Here is a 19,628-nt window from a genome sequence, read left to right on the forward strand (position 1 = left end):
GCGCCGCGCGGACGTGAGCGGAGCTCCCATTGGCCGCCGCGGGCCGTCTGCAGGCGCGGGCCTTTCGGAGGAGGCCGGAAGTGGGGGAGCTGCGAGGTAAGGTCCGGAAGTGGGAGATGCGTGTTTCAGGGATAGGAATCTGCCGTCCTGGCCTCTTTTTGGGGTCTTGCTTCCCCCTCCCCCCCCTTTTTTTTTGACTTCGGGGTCCTAGAACTCCTCAGTGCGCGAGGTTTGCCAGCTCGGGGGAGCTCCGGGGGAGGCCTGGTTCCCCCGACCTGGGCGCACGCTGGGCACCTACCTCAGCGTCTCCCTTCGCGCCTGGCTCAGGCTGCGGAGCGCCTCTGAGGGGCGCTGTCGTGGTCGTGACGCTGGGAAGGCGCTGGACGCCGGGGCTGTGACACCCTGACGCCGGCCTCCTTGCCCTCGGCGCCCTCGCTCCTTGTAAGCTGTCCCTGGGTTTGCGCTGGGGCCCGGAGTGTGCGGGGCCTTGGGGTAAGGAAGGGCCGTGGCGACCAGTGGAGCTGCCCTCGCTGACCTCAGTAGGCCCGTAGGTATCCGGAGGAGGGGTCCACCAGCGACAGGAACCGCAGGCCAGCTTCCTCTTCTTTTCTTTTCTTTTTTTTTATATTTAATTTATTTATTCATGACAGACACAGAGAGGGGCAGAGGGAGAAGCAGGCTCTACGCAGGGGGCCCGACGCGGGACTCGATCCCGGGACCCGGGTCACGCCCTGGGCCGCAGGCGGGCCCTCTACTGCTGAGCCACCCCGGCTGCCCCTCAGCTTCCTCTTTTAATCAGTTATTATTACTATTAGTATTAGTATTTAGCTTCTTTTAGTGTTGATGATCCCACTGGATGAGGCTTCATATTCCAGCCGCTCTGTCTTTGCAGAGACCGAATGGAGCAGCAGGTGCTCTGACGCGTCCATTTCGCACATTTCTTGGGCCTCCCTGGAAGGCTTTTGGATCAAAGTGGCATCGTTTTTTTTTTTTTTTTTTAAATCACCGGTCCGCCTCCCGCCTCCCCCACCCCCCCCTTTTTTTTTACTTTGCAGCTAGTGTTGATGGGTTCGTTCTTTTTCTTTTTTTCTTTCTTTCTTTTTTTTTTTTTAATTCACTAGTGGTCACATACATTAAAAGGCAGTGGTTTTACTTAACCGCTTGTTTTCTGTGCTCCTCAACTAGCCTCCGTAGTTGAAGTTAGGTCTTCGTGTTCTGGTGTTTGCCCTTCGCCGCCCTCTTTTTTTATATTCTTTCTCCGTGGCGTTTAGATTATGACCCATGTTTGACCTGCATGGTATTTCTCTTTAAGGAGTACTTCTCTCTCTCATTTTAAAGATCTTACTTGTTCATTTGGCAGAGCGAGCACAAGCAGGGGGAGAGGGAGGCACCCCGCAAAGCCCGTTGTGGGGTGTGATCCTAGGACCCTGGGACTTGAGCCTCCCAGGCTCCCGAGAAATGCTTCTCCTAACCTTTCTCCACTTTTTTTTCCTTAAGAATTTATTTATTCATGAGAGACACAGAGACAGAGAGACGCAGAGACACAGGCAGAGGGAGAAGCAGGCTCCATGCAGGGAGCCCGACGCGGGACTCGATCCCGAGACTCCAGGATCACCCCCTGGGCCGAAGGCGGCGCTAAACCGCTGAGCCACGCGGGCTGCCCCCTTCCTCCACTTCTGAGCTCGTTCATTGATTGCTCTTCTGAACAAAAATCCTCTCAGGACTTTATGTTCCAAATCCCAGTTCCTCTTTTTCTATTTTCTCTTGAGATCATTCCAGAATGGCTTTTGCTCCCCCCTCCCCCCATCCTTTACTTAGTGTCACCAGCTGTCTCCAGGTGTTGATTATTCCCAGTCTTTGCGGTATTTGAGCCATTAGTAACCTTTTACACAGTTATCACTTCCTTGTCCATGTTGTATTTTCTTCACTGATTTCCAGGACATTGCACTCTCTTGATTTTCCTTCTGTCACCGTCTTCCTTCTATTCTTTCTGATCTCTCATTGTTGAAGTGTTCCAGGGCTCAATCTTTGCTGCTTTTCCTCTTTCTACACTTCCTTTTGAGGATATCATCAAGTCTTAATGACTTTTTAAAATATATTTTTTAAAGATTTTATTTATTTATTTATTCATGAGAGACACAGAAAGAGGCAGAGACATAGGCAGAGAGAGAAGCAGGCTCCATGCAAGGAGCCCAATGTAGGACTCGATCCCAGGACCCCGGGTCATGATCTGAGCCAAAGGCAGATGCTCAGCCTCTGAGCCACCCAGGTGCCCCATGAATCATTTTATACAAAGTATTAATACAGGATAGCACATTATTCTTAAAAGGAAAATGGCCTCTTAGTTCCCTCTCTGACCTCCAGACTCACATTTACATTTGCCTACCTCTGCATCTGCATTTGTTTATTTAAAGTAATTGCAAACTCATATGGCACAAACTGAACTCCTTTTTCCCCAAACCTGTCCCATTCTTTTTCATCTCAGATGCTGGCTGCTCTATTCAGCCAGTTGCTCAAAGCTAAGTGTTCGGAGTCATTCTTGACTCTACTTTCTCTTATATTCCACCAAATCCATCAGCAAATCCATTGTTGACACTCTCCATAAAATATATATAGAATTTAACCGTTTGCTACTATTTCTGCTGTTAGTACATTGATCCTCTGTTTCTGGGATGTCTGTTTTAACTCTTATGATTTCTTGCTTGGATTAACAGTAATAGGGTTCCAGCTGGTCTCCTTAACTTTCTTCAGTCCTTGCTTCTGTACAATCTATTTTCACACAATAGCCAGAATGATACTTTTTAAATGCAAGTAAGAAATTGTATTAAGAGGTAAGATTCTAAATGTGACGGATTATCCTAGATTGCATCCTGGAACAGATAAAAGATATTACAGGAAAAAAATGGTAAAATCCAAGTAAGTAGCCTGGAGTTTAGTTAGTAGTGATGCACCAATGTTTGTTCCTTTGTTTTGGTAAATGCACTGCAGTAATATAAGATGTTAATGTTAGAGGAAACTGGGTGAGGTGTAAATGGGAGCTGTGTTATCTTTGCAGCTTTCCCATACATTCAGTATTCCTCCCAAATAAAAAGTTTATTAGGAATATAAATTACTTATTTGCTTTAAGACCTTTTATGACTTCTCACTTCTCACTTGATTCACGATAAAAGCTAACATCCTGACTTTGGCCTACAAAACTCTATGTGATCTGGTTTCCTGTTACCTCCCTGACTTCTGTCCTTTGTGTTCTCTTTCCTCTCACTCTGTCCCAGCCATACTGGCTGCCTTGTTTCTTAAATACACTAAGCCCACTTCTGCCTTAGGGCCTTTGCACTGGCTGCTTCATCTGCTTGGAATGCTTTTTCCTAGACATCCACACAACTAAATCTTTCACCTCCTTGATGTATGTGCTCAGATACCACCTTTTCAATAAAGCCTACCTTAACGTCCTATTTAAAATTGTAGCTTTGCAACTATCCCCCTCCCGTCACTGGCCTCTGTATTCCCAGTTTTCTCTATCCTGTTTTATCTTCTCCTTTTACCATAGCACGTATCACCATACTATATATTTTACATATTTGTTATGTGTTTTTTTCATCATTGGTCTATTAAAATACAAATTTTAAAAAGGAAAGAATTGTTATTTGTTTTGTTTCCTTATGTCAAGTTCTAAAGCACTGTCTGATGCATAGAAGGGCACAGGTTTTGGTTGAATGAAGTTGGCTAAGTATTTGAATTTAGTCATCCTTGATTCACAGTCATTGTGAAACACTGAATTGTTTATCATTTCCAGATTTGCTGTTTCTTGCCTCTTAAGCCTTTGCTCATGCAGATTCTTTTTATTTTGTTTATTTTATTTATTCATGAGAGACAGAGAGAAAGAAAGACACAAGCAGAGGGAGAAGCAAGCTCCGTGCAGGGAGCCCGACACAGGACCTGATCCCGGGACCCCAGAATCATGCCCTGAGCCAAAGGCTCAGCACTCAAACACTGAGCAACACAGGCTGCCCCAACTCATCCAGGTTCTTCTGCATTTTCTATCTCTCCTTTTCACATTTTAAGATTCATATCAGGTATAACTCAAGGAAGCCTTCCCCGAAATATCAGGCTGGCTTACATGTACTCCTCACAGGAGGTACCACCCTGCCTCTGCACTTGACAAGCATATGAGATAATTATTTTTGGGTATTTTCATCTCACTAGAGAGCTGGAAATGTGTCTTACTCATTCTGGGGATATCAAAGCCTGGTACATAGAAAGCAGCCAGTGAATGTTTTAGTACACTGATGGCATGACCAAAGTCACTCCGCTATGAAGTGGTAGAGTTTTGATTTCAAGCTGAATCTTCTGAGTCTAAAATCAATGGTCTATTTGCTATACCTTGTTTTCTAGGGAAAAGGTGGCTGTGCTTAAAATAGTAGGATAGTTTTTGTACAGGTAGGAGGTAATCATTTTATAGTCCAGGGCAATTTGTTCCTCATCATTTGTGAAGCTGGCAGTGCTGAAGAGAACGTGAGTTGTGCTTTTTTTTTTTCCTAAGACATTGGCTGAAAAAGATGAATAGTCAGGAGTTTTCAATGTTGATGAGACTCTTTGGGAGAACACCATTTGATTTCTATTGCCTCAAAGGAGAAATCCATGCTGTAATTCCAAACTGCTCATGAGGCATCCATGCTTTTGCTAGATGATAGTACTACCATTAGCTTTAAATTAAACCTTTGGTTGTATGCCATTGAGAAATCCCGGGCTGTTTTCAAGATATTGCAAAGATTTTTCTCACAATGATATGGAAATTTATTATTAAGGTTAAGTTAAAGATAATTAGTTTGTTATATAATTTCTGATACTCGGCACAAAAATTAGGTAAACTAATTTTGCATTTAAAACACTGTTTATTAGCCGGCCTAATCTTGTATGTGGTGGAAGGGTTATTTCTTTATTTTGTCAATACTGTATTTGAGGAACAGAAAATTAAAATAAATAAATAAATAAATAAATAAAAAAAAAAACTGCTTAGGGGATCTCTGGGTGGCTCAGTGATTTAGCGCCTGCCTTCTGCCCAGGGCGTGATCCTGGAGACCCGGGATCGAGTCCCACGTTGGGCTCCCTGCACAGAGCCTGCTTCTCCCTCTGCCTGGGTCTCTGCCTGTCTCTCTGTGTATGTGTGTGTGTGTGTGTGTGTGTGTGTGTGTGTGTGTGTGTCTCATGAATAAATAAATAAAATCTTAAAAAAAAATAAAACACTTTAATCATAGATAATGAACTAGACTTCTAGCTACCTTTTATGGTAAGCATTCTGAATTTGAACTATACTCTGAATTTGAACTATACACTGAATATTATCATCACTGATGTAGTCCATAAACCAATCTTTTTGTAATGTTGAATAGCCTTTAAGACTAAAAGAAAAGGAAATAATTTAACCCTATAAATTCTGAAAATGCTTCAGCAGCTTTCAACCCCAGCAGTGGGGTTGAAAGTGATGATTAGGCTTGGGATTAAGTAATCAAAAACAACTATTTCTAAATTTGTGCCTTATTTCTTTGAACTTTAATAACTGTATAGAAATGTCCAAAACATTGAAATAAGCAACAGTCTGGTCTTTGTGTGAGAGGATGCTGTTAGCTTACTTGTAGTTTTATCTGAACAGTTAACGAGAATTTTATTGAATAAAGACTTTGCTCAATTGGAACAGAAGCAAGTGGCTGCTAAGAAATAAGATGCAGCCATTGTTGAGATTCATCAAAGTCTTGACAGTATAAATATTGACAAGCTGAGATATGTCAATATTTACCACAGAATTTGGAAGTTGCCAAGTTCCTGTTTAAGAAATATGACCCTAGCATTGAACACAGTATATCAATAAATAAGGAACATGTCCAATGAACAGCTGCTCAGAGAAAGTAGGATAACATCTGTCTAAACTTTGGAGCACTTAAATTAAAAAAAATTTATTGACAGTTCTTTGGTAATTTGTAGGTAGATGCTTGTATAAATAGTATACTTATATAGTTCCATATGTGGACTTACCAGGTTTTTAAAAAATGACAGCATGGTTACAATGTGTAATTTTGTAAATTAGTTGTGCAATGATACTCCTCTATAAATTGAATAAAAAAGCTCTTGCCTTAATACTGTGTTTAGGAACCAACTTCATCATTTTACACATTATTCTTACAAAAATGAGCTCAAGTCAAGACTTACAGATTACTTTTGGGAACTGATATTTATGCTCTGAGAATTTAGCAATGGAAAAAACAAGTTTCTGAAGTTTAAATGTGATAAGAAAATTTGTTCTGATTGACAGTTCTATCAGAAGAAAATGAGTGGATTAAAGAGCAAGTAAAGTTGATATATTTGCTGTCACAGGTCATAAAGTTGATATCATGAGGCTGATACCACAGATCACCACTGTTAATTCCTGTATGAATATCACTGTAGTTGAAGCTTTTTTTATCAAGTCATTGGAACCGTACAAACGGTCTTAAATGTCTGTTCTGCAGACAGAAGTTAAACTGAGTGTTCTTTGAAGGATCATGCTAAAACAGGCCTCGAAGAGCATAAACTATGAGTATCAATCAGGACTGGTCCTCTCATTGCTTTTCTTTTCTAAAACTAGAGATCACACGATTAAGTTTACATGGTGAAGAATGGAGGCGATGTATAATTGAGGTCCTATATCCTGCCAGGAGCTACATTTATTTCTCTAAATATAAACATGAAAAAAAATTGTAGAGGTTCAGAGAAGGCTTTTAATATATTCTTTTGAGTATATTGAAGATGGAAGGGAAAGAATTTTAAAGTTTATATTGAGCAGATGCTTCTTTTAAGAAAGCATTTGCCAATATTTTGAGGTAAGCTTTGGAGTTTTAAGGAGAAAACATTAAACTTATTAATTAGTGAGTTTTAGAACTTTGAAACATTTTTTTTTTTTGCCATGTAATCAAGACTTTGAACCTTTGTTTTGAATATGTGTTTTTCTTTTTCTAAAATCATTAGGGCCTTATGGAAAATATTCACCAGTTGTCTTCTTGAACCACCTGTTACCAGTTTTTTTTTTTTTTTTTTAATCATGGAGTGATAACAGATTTGCCCTGTGCTTTCAAAATGTCCTGTGTTTTAGATTTGATGAGAGTGTCAGCATATTAAGCTGAAAGTGTAAAACTTCCTGTTTGATGTTGAATATTATGAGTTTAATACAGTTTCCCAAAGTTTGATACTCATGCGACTAATGGAATACACACGTTGCTGACTTACAGCTGTTTTGCAGGTACTATGAGATAACTTAGGTTTAAAGAATTAAATAATTTGCTGGGGTCCACATAACCCAGGAATGACAGGATTCATACTGAAGTCTGACTAGTTCCAAAGCCTGAAACAAGGTAGCTTAAACAGAGAGGAATTTCGCAGCTTCGTACCTAAAATATCTATGGTTAGATCTAGATTCTGGTGTTGTTGGAATCAGATCTGAGCTGCTGCCCACACTTGAGTTTCACTTTCTGCTCTGTTGCTTTAGCTGTCAGCAGCTTCAGGCTCACAGTGCTAAAGCATCAGATCCAGTAGAGAAGAATCTATATTCTAAAGTCTGGGAATTAGGGTTCAGTGGTCTTCGTTGTCCTAATTAGAGTCATGTGCTCATCATTTCTGGGGCGGTCACCGGTGCATTACATACCAGTAGTTGAGGTGTAATGCTTATCAGATAAATACTATTTACTAGAGTCAACACTGCTCAATATTTCTTAAACAGGCTCCTAAGTTTCAAGTATTGAAATTTAAGAATAAATTTCTAATAAATGATTTTGCTTCATTTTACAAAGTTACTCTATAACAGTATAATCAGCCTGATGGTCAAATTACAATTATTGAACTATATTTGTATGTTTTATTGTAGAGCATTTCAAACATACATAAAAGGTAGAACATAATGGATTCCAATGTACCCATCACCTAGCACAAGAATTATCAACTCATGAAATCTTTTGCTTTTTATCTTGGAACATCCTTCCATTAGAGTCCAAAAAATGTTCAGGGATGTGGTTGAAAATGACTTGGAGTCAAAAATTGTGGCATAGGAAATAAATATATAATTATTCCTCCAATTTGGAATGTGTTGTTTATAACTTAACTATCATTCAAAACGTGAAATTGCCATTTTTTTTGTAGATTAAAAATTGGCAGTTGTATATAGTCCCTAAATATTTTTGAATGGCTGAGTCAGGTAGTGTCACCAGTTGAGATTCTTCTTCTCAGGATTAACTCATTTGTACCCCAATCTTATCATTCATCCCCTGTTTGCCATCAGAAATAGGCAGATAAATGGGCACAGTTGTAAGTAAATGGTTTTGTGGGTGGGGGAAAAAGTACAGTACGAGTCCTGCTTCTTTTCTACAAGTGCTTTTCGTTACATTTCAGTTCTGAGCAGCACATTTTTCAAGTAGAAATGACTGTATATACACTTAACTGATGGTGTTTCATAGGAACACTTCTCACTTTTCTGAAATTAAGATACAAGAGAGGTGTCAAAATTTCACAGCTTAAGAAATCATAATGACTAAATTCTTAATGAAAAGACTTCAGCTAATGCTATGTTTCAGGTATTATCTCTTCAGTTCTGTTAAGTGTCATTCTCACATGAAACTGCAGTTAGGACTGAAGTGTTCTTGTGAAGGTTTAGAAAGTTTCCAAAATGATGAGTGTACTCTCATCCTTTCTGCCAAGTTTATTTGTAATTAAGTGTCCATTTGATGAAAACAGAAAGGAAGTCTTAGAACTTTGGGTCCAATTTTCAGGGCATTTTGGATCTAGGCATTAGATTTTATGTGGAAAATTTATTCAGGCCATTTTGTTGTTTTAAAATACTTAGTTCATTGGGTAAAGAAAAAGGAGAGGAAGTGAACTTTAAATGAATCACTGAAACTAATGATTATTAATGGTATTTGTAAATGATAAGCAGAGGAAATGAGTAGTAATATGATATTTGGAATGGTAGCAGCTGGCATTCCACAGTCATAAGAGGTAATTGAGAATGGACTATGACCATGGCAAAAATGCTTTAATTTGTAGACATATTAAAATATGCTTTTTTCATGAAGCATGAGACTATCAGTTTAATGTCTAACTTGAATATTAGCTATACTTTACAAGGTTTTGAACAAGATTATGTCTCTAGTCTTAAATATATTTTACTCTTACTTTAGGTGACTGTCCATCCTAATTTGCCTGGGGTTGGGAGGTTTCCTGGACATAGGACTTTTGATGCTGACCAAGAAAAACCTCAGGGAAATCTGGACAGCTGGTCACCTTACTTTCATTTCTAAATTAATAGAATGGAGGTAATATTGACATGATTAGAAAAGTATTTAATAATACTATAAATTCTTTACCTTTAAAGTTTAGATAATTGGAACATGAAAATAATCTTTCAAGAAAGCATTTCTTCTATAGAAAGCTTGAAATATTTGTGTAATTGCTTTGGAAATTTAAAGGTAAACTGATTTTGTGGTCATTTAAGGGAAAAAAAAAAGACTTATTTTATCCTTTAGTCAGATAGATGATTCCAACCAGCAAGTTGACATGCTATTAATGAAAATGAAAGGGAGGGCAGCCCTGGTGGCTCAGCGGTTTAGCGCCACCTTCGGCCCGGGGCATGATCCTGGGGTCCCGGGATCGAGTCCCACGTCGGGCTCCCTGCATGGAGCCTGCTTCTCCCTCTGCCTGTGTCTCTCTCTCTCTCTCTCGCTCTCTCTCTCTCTCTCTCTCTCTCTCTCTCTGTCTCTTATGAATAAATAAAATCTAAAAAATAAAAAAAAAGAAATTGAAAGGGAAAAAAATAATGAAAATGCCAGGAATAAATTATTTAAAAAATAGTCAATGTGGGAATTCTGATAAGATAAACCTTAATAATCAATGCTTTTAAAAAAAATACTAAGCAAATAAGAAAATAGTCATTTTTTTTGTACTTAGTTTTCCGAATTGTGTGATGTTTGTCTTATTAAAACTAGATAGCCAGTGGTTGTTGCATAACCCTTTCTTTCCTTTTTATCTAGCAATGTATATGGTCCTACCCTTGAATTTTTATGATAGAACTTTAAAAATAGTTTATTATCATTCTTTTAATTTATAATTTTTATAATTTTTTTAAAAAATAAGGTTAAACAAAATAATATCAGGAATTAAATTACAGACTCTTAACAGTGTGTGCTGTATGCTGATCTTTATTCTGAATTCACTTTAGGTATCAGCCTACTTTTCTGAATAAGGGAGCACTTAAGTTAATTGCTTCATTAGAAACATGCATTTAGTCCTTTCTGATCTGTTAAGTACAACTCCTTGGCATAGCTGCAGAAGTTTGAACACCTGCAGCCCAAGCAGCTTGAAAAGAAGCCGTAACTTAACTATAAAGGAAAATAAAAGAGGCTCAAGTTCAAAATTGTGTTATCAATGATATAGTGTTGTCACTAACTTGAGCTGACCTAAGAGTTGGCTTCTGCACTGCTCCTTATCAGCATCCAAAAGGGCATACAAAATTCTTTGTAAACTAATTTAAAAAGCGTCTTGTTTATTCAGAGGCAACTGTGAATGGTATTTGTTCAGAGTGTAGATCACATCAACTGCATACCAGCCAACAACTTATTTCTCTTCTAAGAAGGAAGCCAAGTATCAAAGACACAGAGTACTAAAGATAAGCTTCTCAATTCTCAACTGTTCTGAGCTCTCAATAAAGCTACTGATGTACAAATTGGGGTGGGACCCAACTGTTCCCACCTGCAGACTTGTCTTAGATCCTTGGCTCTGGCTGGGAGAGGTGCTGATACGAGTGCGACCTTTAGTGCCCTTAGAAAACAAAACACAGGGTTTCTTATGGCCCTAATCAATCAGTCCCTCTAAAGAGGATTCCAGTATTCTTCGAGTATTCTTGGGGCAGAAAAACTATGGCTGACTATTCCCATTTACAGGGCTGCTGAAAGTGAAGAGATCATTGGTTTGCTCTTATAATTCTTAAAAGACATGGCAGGTCATCCTTTTTTCCTATGTTTATAATTGGTTCTTAGGTATTTTGTATTTGATATTTAATGAGGTGGTGACTTTAGTAAGTAAAGGAATAAATTTCATTCAAAAGTGGTTCAAATAGTATATTATCAAGAAATTAAAAGGCAGTTAATATGAAGAAAACGTTATCCAGGCTACTGAGGCACAAAGTATTTATAGGATATTGAGTGGTCACATTTGGGCTATTCATGTTAAGTGCTTAAACATGACTCACAGGTAGCATCCAAAGTTTCAATTCTGAGTTTAGTAAAGTAATGGAATCTTTAAAATAATACAATTTAACTTTAGCTATAAGTACCTAGGCTTGATCAGAAAATTGGAAAATATTTAAAACAGGAATAATTTGAGATATTGTTAAAACTAATTGATCCCTGGGTTCCCTGGGTGGCTCAGTGGTTTAGCGCCTGCCTTTGGCCCAGGGTGTGATCCTGGAGACCTGGGATCGAGTTCTGCGTCGGGCTCCCTGCATGGAGCCTGCTTCTCCCTCTGTGTCTCTGCCTCTGCCTCTCTGTCTCTGTCTTTCATGAATGAATAAATAAATAAAGTCTTTAAAAAAAGAACAAAACTAAACTAATTGATACCTAAATGTCTTTTTAACATTCTTGAGATTAAAGCCCTCTATATCATTGTGAAAGTAGGATGAAGCATCTGGAATATTGAATGTTAAACTACTTTGTATAATTAGCAGTTTGTCCCTTGTTTCCAATAAAATAGCAGTGAAACCAATTGCTGTTTTAGAGCAATTCTAAGTGCTGAGTTTTCCTTTCACAAAGTAACATTAATTGCTAACAATAGTCATGTGAGGCACATATAAGAAGAAATAACCTGTGCAAGTGTGTATCTATGTATTTGTATATAAATTAGGAGAGAGGCAAGAAGTGGCCTTCATAAGTAGTTTTTATGACCTTCCTCCCCTCTGAAGTTGTGGGTTTTAGGCCTATTAGAATTATATAAGTCTCTAACTATGTGTCTTTTTCAATGATTGGCATTGAAAAATAGTAATACACATTTTCCAGGAATTTTCAAATTTAAGGATTAAAGAGCAAGTGGGTAATAATAAACTATGTTAAGTGCTTTGACTAATTGATTTAAAAGAAAATATTCACAAACGGATAAAGCATTTCAGAAGTAAGCATACTGAGGCAAAAAAAGATGTCAACCTAGGAAAGATTTTTGACTAAATATTTAAAAATAATTATATTTTTTCAGTGATTATGATGTAGTTAAACCTATAAACTTACATATTTTTAACATGTAAACATGTTTTATTGATGTGGCTACAAGTATAGTTATTTTAAACTTGGTCTTTTATTGGGAAGAGTAATAAACAGTCTTCTGTTTACACTTTAGTAGAAGTTAGAATTATTGTTAATTTACCAATTTGGAAATATCTTACACTCTAAATTTTAGATATTTTTTTTTCTTTTATTCTGGAAATTGCCCTGCTTCCTTGTGCTTTTTACTGTAAGATACAGCAGCTCTAGCATTCTATAATTAAGCATCCCTCCCACTCCCAGAAGATAGAGATCCGTAGTAAGTTAGTTTTGTTTTGCGAAGAGCTGACAAAGTGGGTTGTTTTTATTTTCATATTCAATAGTGTGAAGAGCTGACAAAGTGAGTTTTTCATATTCAGTTGTTTTTTTCATACTCAGTTGTTAATTGAGAAAAATAATATTCTTTATGAGAACGTAATAGTTTTAAATTGAGAAGGCAAATTAAAACTGATTTAAAAATTTGCTCTTGTTAAAACTTATTAATCAGTTATCCATGAAGTGGCAATTGATAATTTACTTTTGGATTTTTATAGCATGTTATATATATACTGATCTTAAAAATTGAAGAAATTTAACACTCTTCTCCCCAAATAAAAGATTAAGGACTTTTTTAAAGCTTTTTTTTTTTTTTTTCAGGATTACCTAAGGAAGAGATTCCTGCTGTGTGATTAAAGAATAATTCTCTCTAGCTTTTCATGTCTGAAAGTTTGTTCCTTTGTTTCTGATTTTGACTTTTTATACTGTTTTCGCTTTGCATGTTTGTAATTGTTAGGGTATTTTTGTTTTGCATGTTAGCTTCTACAGTTCAACATCTCTTAATGAAGTGCACGTGGTCAAGGGATAGCTCAGTATTAGAAAAAGTATAGTTAGTTGCTTTGAACCAAATATATGTTGTATCACGGTTTGGTAAGTTTGAGGTCAATCTGGGCAAGATTCTAGAATAAATTACCAGAAGAATGGTTTGTGAATTCAGATAAGAAGAATTTCTAATCATTAGAAATGAAAGTGGGGTCAGTAAGAAAAGTCTTGACTCTTCATATTGTTAGTTATAGTAACTTTTCTCAGCGTACAACTTGGGCAACTCATCTGCCATTTATGGGCCTCTGTTTTTCTTATCTATAAAAATTATAAATCAGTATTGAACAAAACTATGGTTTACTGAGTTTGGTGGTTGGCTATTGCATGTTTTGTTTTGTTTTACTTATTTCCTTGTTGCTTTGTGTAGCTGAGAGACCGATATACAGAATATCACAATTTCTTAGTCACGATTTCTTGGAAAAATACTAATCTTAATCTTTTATAACAGGTGACCAGAAATGGAGAGAAAAGTAAGCAGAATTTGTCTTGCTTCTGAACCTGACATAATTCATTTTCTTCAAGTGGCTTGGGAGAAAACACTAGCATATGGTTTTGTTATTACGCTTACTGATGGTCAGTCAGCATGGACCGGGACAGGTAATATTCAAAGCAAATTTTTTAAAAGTAAAATTTCAGTAATGTGCTGTTCTTCAGTCCTCAGTGACACTTCAAATTAGGGTGTTTCTTTACTTAAATGCTGGGTGAAATTAACATGATTGTTGTACTTATTGTTGCTGGCTAATTTACGAGTAGGTTTATAATATTTAATGCCAGTTTCTATAATTAATATTAATAGAAGGATAGAGACATAAGCATGTGTCCCACCAAATTCTGGTTACTAGATGAGTCGTAATACTTGGAGTTGGTCAGGGTTTTTAAATAATCTCTTTATAGAAAACATAAATAAGACTTTATGTAAGTATTTCTTTTTCAAGACCCCAAGGAAATATTGGGAGGCATAGGGAGGTGGGTTGGATGGGCCAAGGGATTGTGTTAGCTTGATGGGAGTGGGGTGGTGGTGATTTTCTTTTTATTTCACACACGTACATTGTTTGAATTATTTTCTAGTGAACATGTATTATGTTTGTGACAAAAACAAAATGGAACTCATAGCCTAAAATTTTGTAAGCCAAGGTTCAAATCAATATGTGGGATTTTGGCTATTATTTCATGAAGTAGACTTTAAATATTTTGTATTTTTGGCAGTGCTCTTTTAAAAAGTCTAATGGCTCTGAAGTTATTTATAGAATATGACAGGTATAAAGTGAAAATGTATAGATTTATATTTTGATCATATAGCGAAATTTTCATTCTTTTAAAGGATTTTTTGAAAGATTTGAAAAACTATAGTTATGCAACAGTCTTTTCTAGAGTTATGTTGTAAATAATATTTAGTTAAAATAATTTTGTCATGTTAATTTACTACCATTTATATCTTCTATCAATTTTGAAATATTTCCTAAAACTTGTTAGTCTAATTACTATATCATCTTTTAAAATTACATGGTGAGGTTTTGTTTCATTCTTGGAAGTTACAAGTTCGGTTACACAGTACAAACAATTATACTTACAGCATTTTATAAGAAGTTCTTTTATTGACAGAGATCAAGGAATGCTGATTTAAGTATTAATAAAATAAGTTTCATGGATAATGTTTGTAGTGCCTGTTACAGTATCTGTTTAGGTTGTAAACTTCCATTTAAGAGAAATCAGTTGTTGCTTGATTGTTGCCATGTAGGAGTGGAAGAAAATGTTCAGGTTAGCTCTGTGTGTGCTGAAGGTGTACCCAGGTGGCAATAGCTCTATTTTGGAAAGGGGGTGCATGGGGCTGAAGATAATGGCAATAGGTTAATGCCAGTTGTCTGGAGAGAAGAGCAGTTCCAACTACACTACAGCCCAAGAGGCAGGTCCTAGGTGAAGTGGTGGCTCGTATGTAAGGAATACTATCTTTATAACATAGATATTCTCAGCTGAAAAATGACTTATTATATATATCAGTTATGATTAGACAGATGACCTTGAGATGCTTTAAGGGCCTTAATTAGCAAAAGAAAATATTAAATTCTAATTTAGTTGGTAAACCTCATTTACCAAAGCAGAGAACAATAATATGTTGTTTGAATTTTTTTTTTATCATTAAGGATTGGGAATAAAAGAATATACAGATTAACTCTTAAATCTTGATTTAACCAGAAATTTAAGTTGACTTTACATTTATGGAACGCTTTGTGTACATCATACAAAATGTGCTGGCAGTTCTTAGTATTATGAATATTGTTTCACTAGATTCATTAGGAGCGAGGAATGCACTTGATTTGTCTGTCACTCATTCTTGATAAGTATCTATACCAGTGCCTGGGACCTACATGTGATAGGTATTTAATAACGATATTAAAGGTTTTTTTTTTCAACGATTTTAAAGTTTTAAATCTCACAAATGTTTTATGTATCTTTCATTATTTCTATTTTCTTGTATAAATTTCAGGGAGGAAATATCAAACCAAATAATATAACATTGTTTCCATGTTTAGTTAAAGCTTATTACATAAATATGATTTGGTTTGGCACTTTATAGATAGACAGTAAGATGATTAAGAACATTGAAACAATTATATAATTGAAACATGAAAATGAATTTCCTTCCTATACCTCATCCTGTTTTTTTTTTTTTTTGTACAACTTTTTGATTGCTGCAACCTTCAATTTGGATAATTTTTTTCTCTTTTCATTTGAGTGAAATTAAAAGGATGTGGGGTTCCTTTTAATCTCCCACACACTTAAATTCACTGATTTCTTTTCCATTAGTAATGTTTTATCTAATGAATGTTTTGAGGTGTAATTATCATGTGGTCTATCATCACTTCAACATTATAGAGGGTTGTATTGCAGAGTTAAGTCACAAACGTAGGTTAATGATTGTTGACTATTATGTGACCTTTATAAGTCTATTGGTCAGCAGTAGGAAACTTCTATCACCCATCTCTGGAGTAATTCATTGAAAAGTAAACTTTATTAATACATTTATTATCAGGTAATTATATACATTTATATTTGTTCTAAATATGGATATGTGACAGAGTTCAGAGAAAAGAGGATTTTTAATAAATGCAGTAAGGTAGGTCCATGCTGTGATACCAGCAAGATCCCTAATGAGATGATAGCACTGTCTTCAAAGCTCTAGCACAAACTTAGGCTATGCACAGTCTCTGGTGCATTATACTTAAAAATCCAAAAGAAAAAAAAAAAAACTTCTTTCCTTACTTACATCTTCATCTACCCACAAATAGTGTTAAAATTATGCTTCCTTGGATTCTGTGTGTCTGAGAACAATTCCTTGGTTTTTGGTCATGTTGGCCTGCTCACTTTTTATGCTGTTATTATGTGGTTCAGCTGTATCCTTGCTGAATTTTATTATTTCCATGGCTTTTATTTCTGGTCACCAAAGTTTTTGGAGCAGTGAATGCTTACAGCTGTGCTTCTTCCAGATGTTCTTAGCACAGAATTCAAAACTGGTGACCAAGTTGTTTTTCCAGGACTGAGGTTCTAAATGGGCAGTCAAAATTTCACATTTACTATTAATAGAAATATTCAAGTAAAATTTTTCTTAATTTTTTCTCACAGTTTTTAAAGGGGAAATATAAATAGAAAATTTTCTTTCATATGTTTTTTCCTCTTAAGAATGAAATATTTTTATTCCATAATAATAGAACATCATTCACAGATGGTGTAACGTAAGGGAATATCTAAGATATCAGCACTTGAATCTAGGCTGCATAAGGCTAGAATTTCTGTTTGCTAAACTTTTATATCCTTGGTGCCTAGAATAGCACTTGACATGTCGTAGATGCTGAATAAGCATGGTTTTGAGTAAGTGAATTGAACCAATAAATTGTATGAAATATTTTCAAATAGTATCTTTTCATTTTAATGAAATTTAGAATGCTTTTCACTGTATATGTTTTATCAGTGGACATACTTCATACTTTATTTCTTTTGTGTCTTTTTTTTTTTTAAGATTTATTTATTTGCGAAAGAGAAAGAGAGTGTGCATGTGCAGGGGGAAGAGGGAGAAGCAGGCTCCCCTCTAAGCAGGGAGCCCGATGTGGGTCTCTGGGATCATGACCTGAGCCAAAGGCAGATCCTTAATGTACTGAGGCACCCTCTTGTATTATCTAATAAGTTCTTATGTAGTTGCATTAAAGATGATTTTACAGATTTATTTCCTATTTCTCTGTGAAGTATTTTCTCTTCTTAGGTATTTATAACTCTTCAGCATTACCCAACACAAAATATGAAATCATTCCTTAAATAGGAAGCATTAGTTTTTATGTTTTTGTTTTATTTTGTTTTCAGAAGAGCTAATAGGGTAATTGAAAGGTCAGTAGATTTGATAGTAGCCATCATCTTAAACATGCAACTGCTTCACAAAGAGACAAAATATATGAAGGGATTTTAGAAACTGTAAAATCGCATAAAAGTTCTTATTCTTACCTCTTTTCAAAGTCTGTGTTGAGATCCATATTTCACTATAAGAAATGACCAAAAATGGATAATGAAAAATATATGGATATGTTTCAAAACTCTCTTCCTCTTTTCCAGAAACACTTGATAGCACACAGACCAAGGTATGAGAATCTTATATTTTTAGGGATTCTTTAGTCAAGTTTTCATTGTTTTCTGTAGTATATCTTATTAATGTGTTTTTTTAATACCATGGAAAGAAATAGTGTTTCCAGGGTCCTACATCTGCCTTACCACAAAACCCAATAACTGAGAAACCATAACTATGAATCCCAGTTTGACCACTATCTATTCCATGACTCTAGACCATTACTTGATCTGAGCCTCAGTTTTATTATTTGAAAAATGAAAATGTCTATCTTTCAATGTTAGTAGGAATAAAATAGATAAATGTAACCTTTAAATATAGAAGTATAGAACCACATGAGTCTTTCATCATTGTAGTAGCCTGGATTGACACAGGAAACCACCCAACCACACACACACATTCCAAACAAATGTTAGATTAAGTCTTGTAATTTTTAAAGCAAACAGATACATTTTAGCTTTTGAATGTGAGAAAGGGAAACCCCTATGTGGCCATCCATAAAAGGTATCTGAAAGCCAAAGTGGTTAATGGGAACTAAAACTTAACTATAGGTTCACGGAATATCTGAACTAAATATATGTCTAAATGACTGTGATTGTAGTACCTAAGTGGGGCGGAATGTTGGAATGACAGGCCTCCTAAGGAACTGGAGCTCAGCTCTCAATGTAAAGAAAGGAAACTGAAAGTTACCTTGTTAATGAAATCCTCATATAAAAAAGCAAGACAAAATAAGAAAAGACTACTCTCTGGTTTGAAGATGCAGCATAGCATCAAGCTAGTCACTAAGAGCCATGAGTGGATAAAAGTCCAAACAAAAATCACAACCCTAAGTCTGTGTTGTGTATGGATGAAGGACAGGGATTTAAGTTTGAACTCTTTGCTTCAAGTGTAAAACCAAGTTAAATTAATTTTCCATGGGGTGATTGGGTGACAGGCAGTAAGGAGGGCACTTGATGGGATGAGCACTGGGAATTTTACTATATGTTGGCAAATTGAATTTAAATAAAAATAAATGAATAGTAAATAAAATAAATACCATCAAAAAAAAAAAAAAAAGAAGAAGAAAGAAATTAACTTTCCATAGCTATTGAAAACTGTAGAGGCTCCAAGAAAGGTAAAAGAGCAACCTTGATTCAAAACTCACCTCCTCTTTTCCAGAAACACTACTCTGGCTAGAAGGGACCCTTATTCAAATATTGCAAAGCATAAGGGAAAAACCAGAATGAGAGTGTGTCAGCAGGTAGTAGAAATGGAATGAATACTTCAGGAACCATGCATAAAGACTGATCTGAAAGAGATCTTGAATATGTTTCAAGCCTTCAAGTATTTAAAGGAAGGGTGTGGCAAGAACAGGATATTATGAAAAAATAAGAGAATATCTATTTAGAATTGAGAATATAAAATCAGTAAAAATCTCTGTAGTAAAAAGAAATAGAATCTCTAGGATGCCTGGGTAGCTCAGCAGTTGAGTGTCTTCCTTTGGCCCAGGGCCTGATCCTGGAGTCCTGGAGTCCTGGGATTGAGTCTCCCATCGGGCTCCCTACATGAAGCCTGCTTCCCTCTCTGCCTATGTCTTTGCCTCTCTCTCCGTGTCACTCATGAATAAATAAATAAAATCTTAAAAAAAAAAAAAGGAATCTCTGTAGATGAATAAAGCATTAACTTTCAGTATACCTAGATGAGAGAACTGGAAGCCAGGTCTGCAACATGTGTGTATGTCCAACAGGCGACACTCAGTAAATATTAATTCCCTTCTCTTTTGTTCCTCATCATCTACCATCATCCACCTTCTTTGTTTTTTGGCACATAATGAGATAAGAAGAATGAACTCCCATTTT

General features: G+C 36.2%; 1 protein-coding gene across 7 annotated transcripts in view; it reads left to right on the top strand.

Annotated features, from left to right (window-relative positions):
- Positions 1-48: 48 nt before the first annotated feature.
- XRCC4 (X-ray repair cross complementing 4) overlaps positions 49-19,628 on the top strand; it is a 274,190-nt gene continuing 254,610 nt past the window's right edge. For 4 of the 7 annotated variants that reach the window (XM_055342259.1, XM_055342257.1, XM_055342253.1 and 1 more), the window contains exons 1-2: positions 116-547; positions 13,630-13,778. In XM_055342259.1, the coding sequence (XP_055198234.1) occupies positions 13,640-13,778 (139 nt within the window). In that variant the 5' untranslated portion in view covers positions 116-547; positions 13,630-13,639. The other 3 variants (XM_055342254.1, XM_055342256.1, XM_055342255.1) reach the window with 3 other exon arrangements.

Source organism: Nyctereutes procyonoides, unplaced genomic scaffold, assembly GCF_905146905.1.
Source record: "Nyctereutes procyonoides isolate TBG_1078 unplaced genomic scaffold, NYPRO_anot_genome, whole genome shotgun sequence".
In the NCBI taxonomy this organism is placed as follows: domain Eukaryota; kingdom Metazoa; phylum Chordata; class Mammalia; order Carnivora; family Canidae; genus Nyctereutes; species Nyctereutes procyonoides.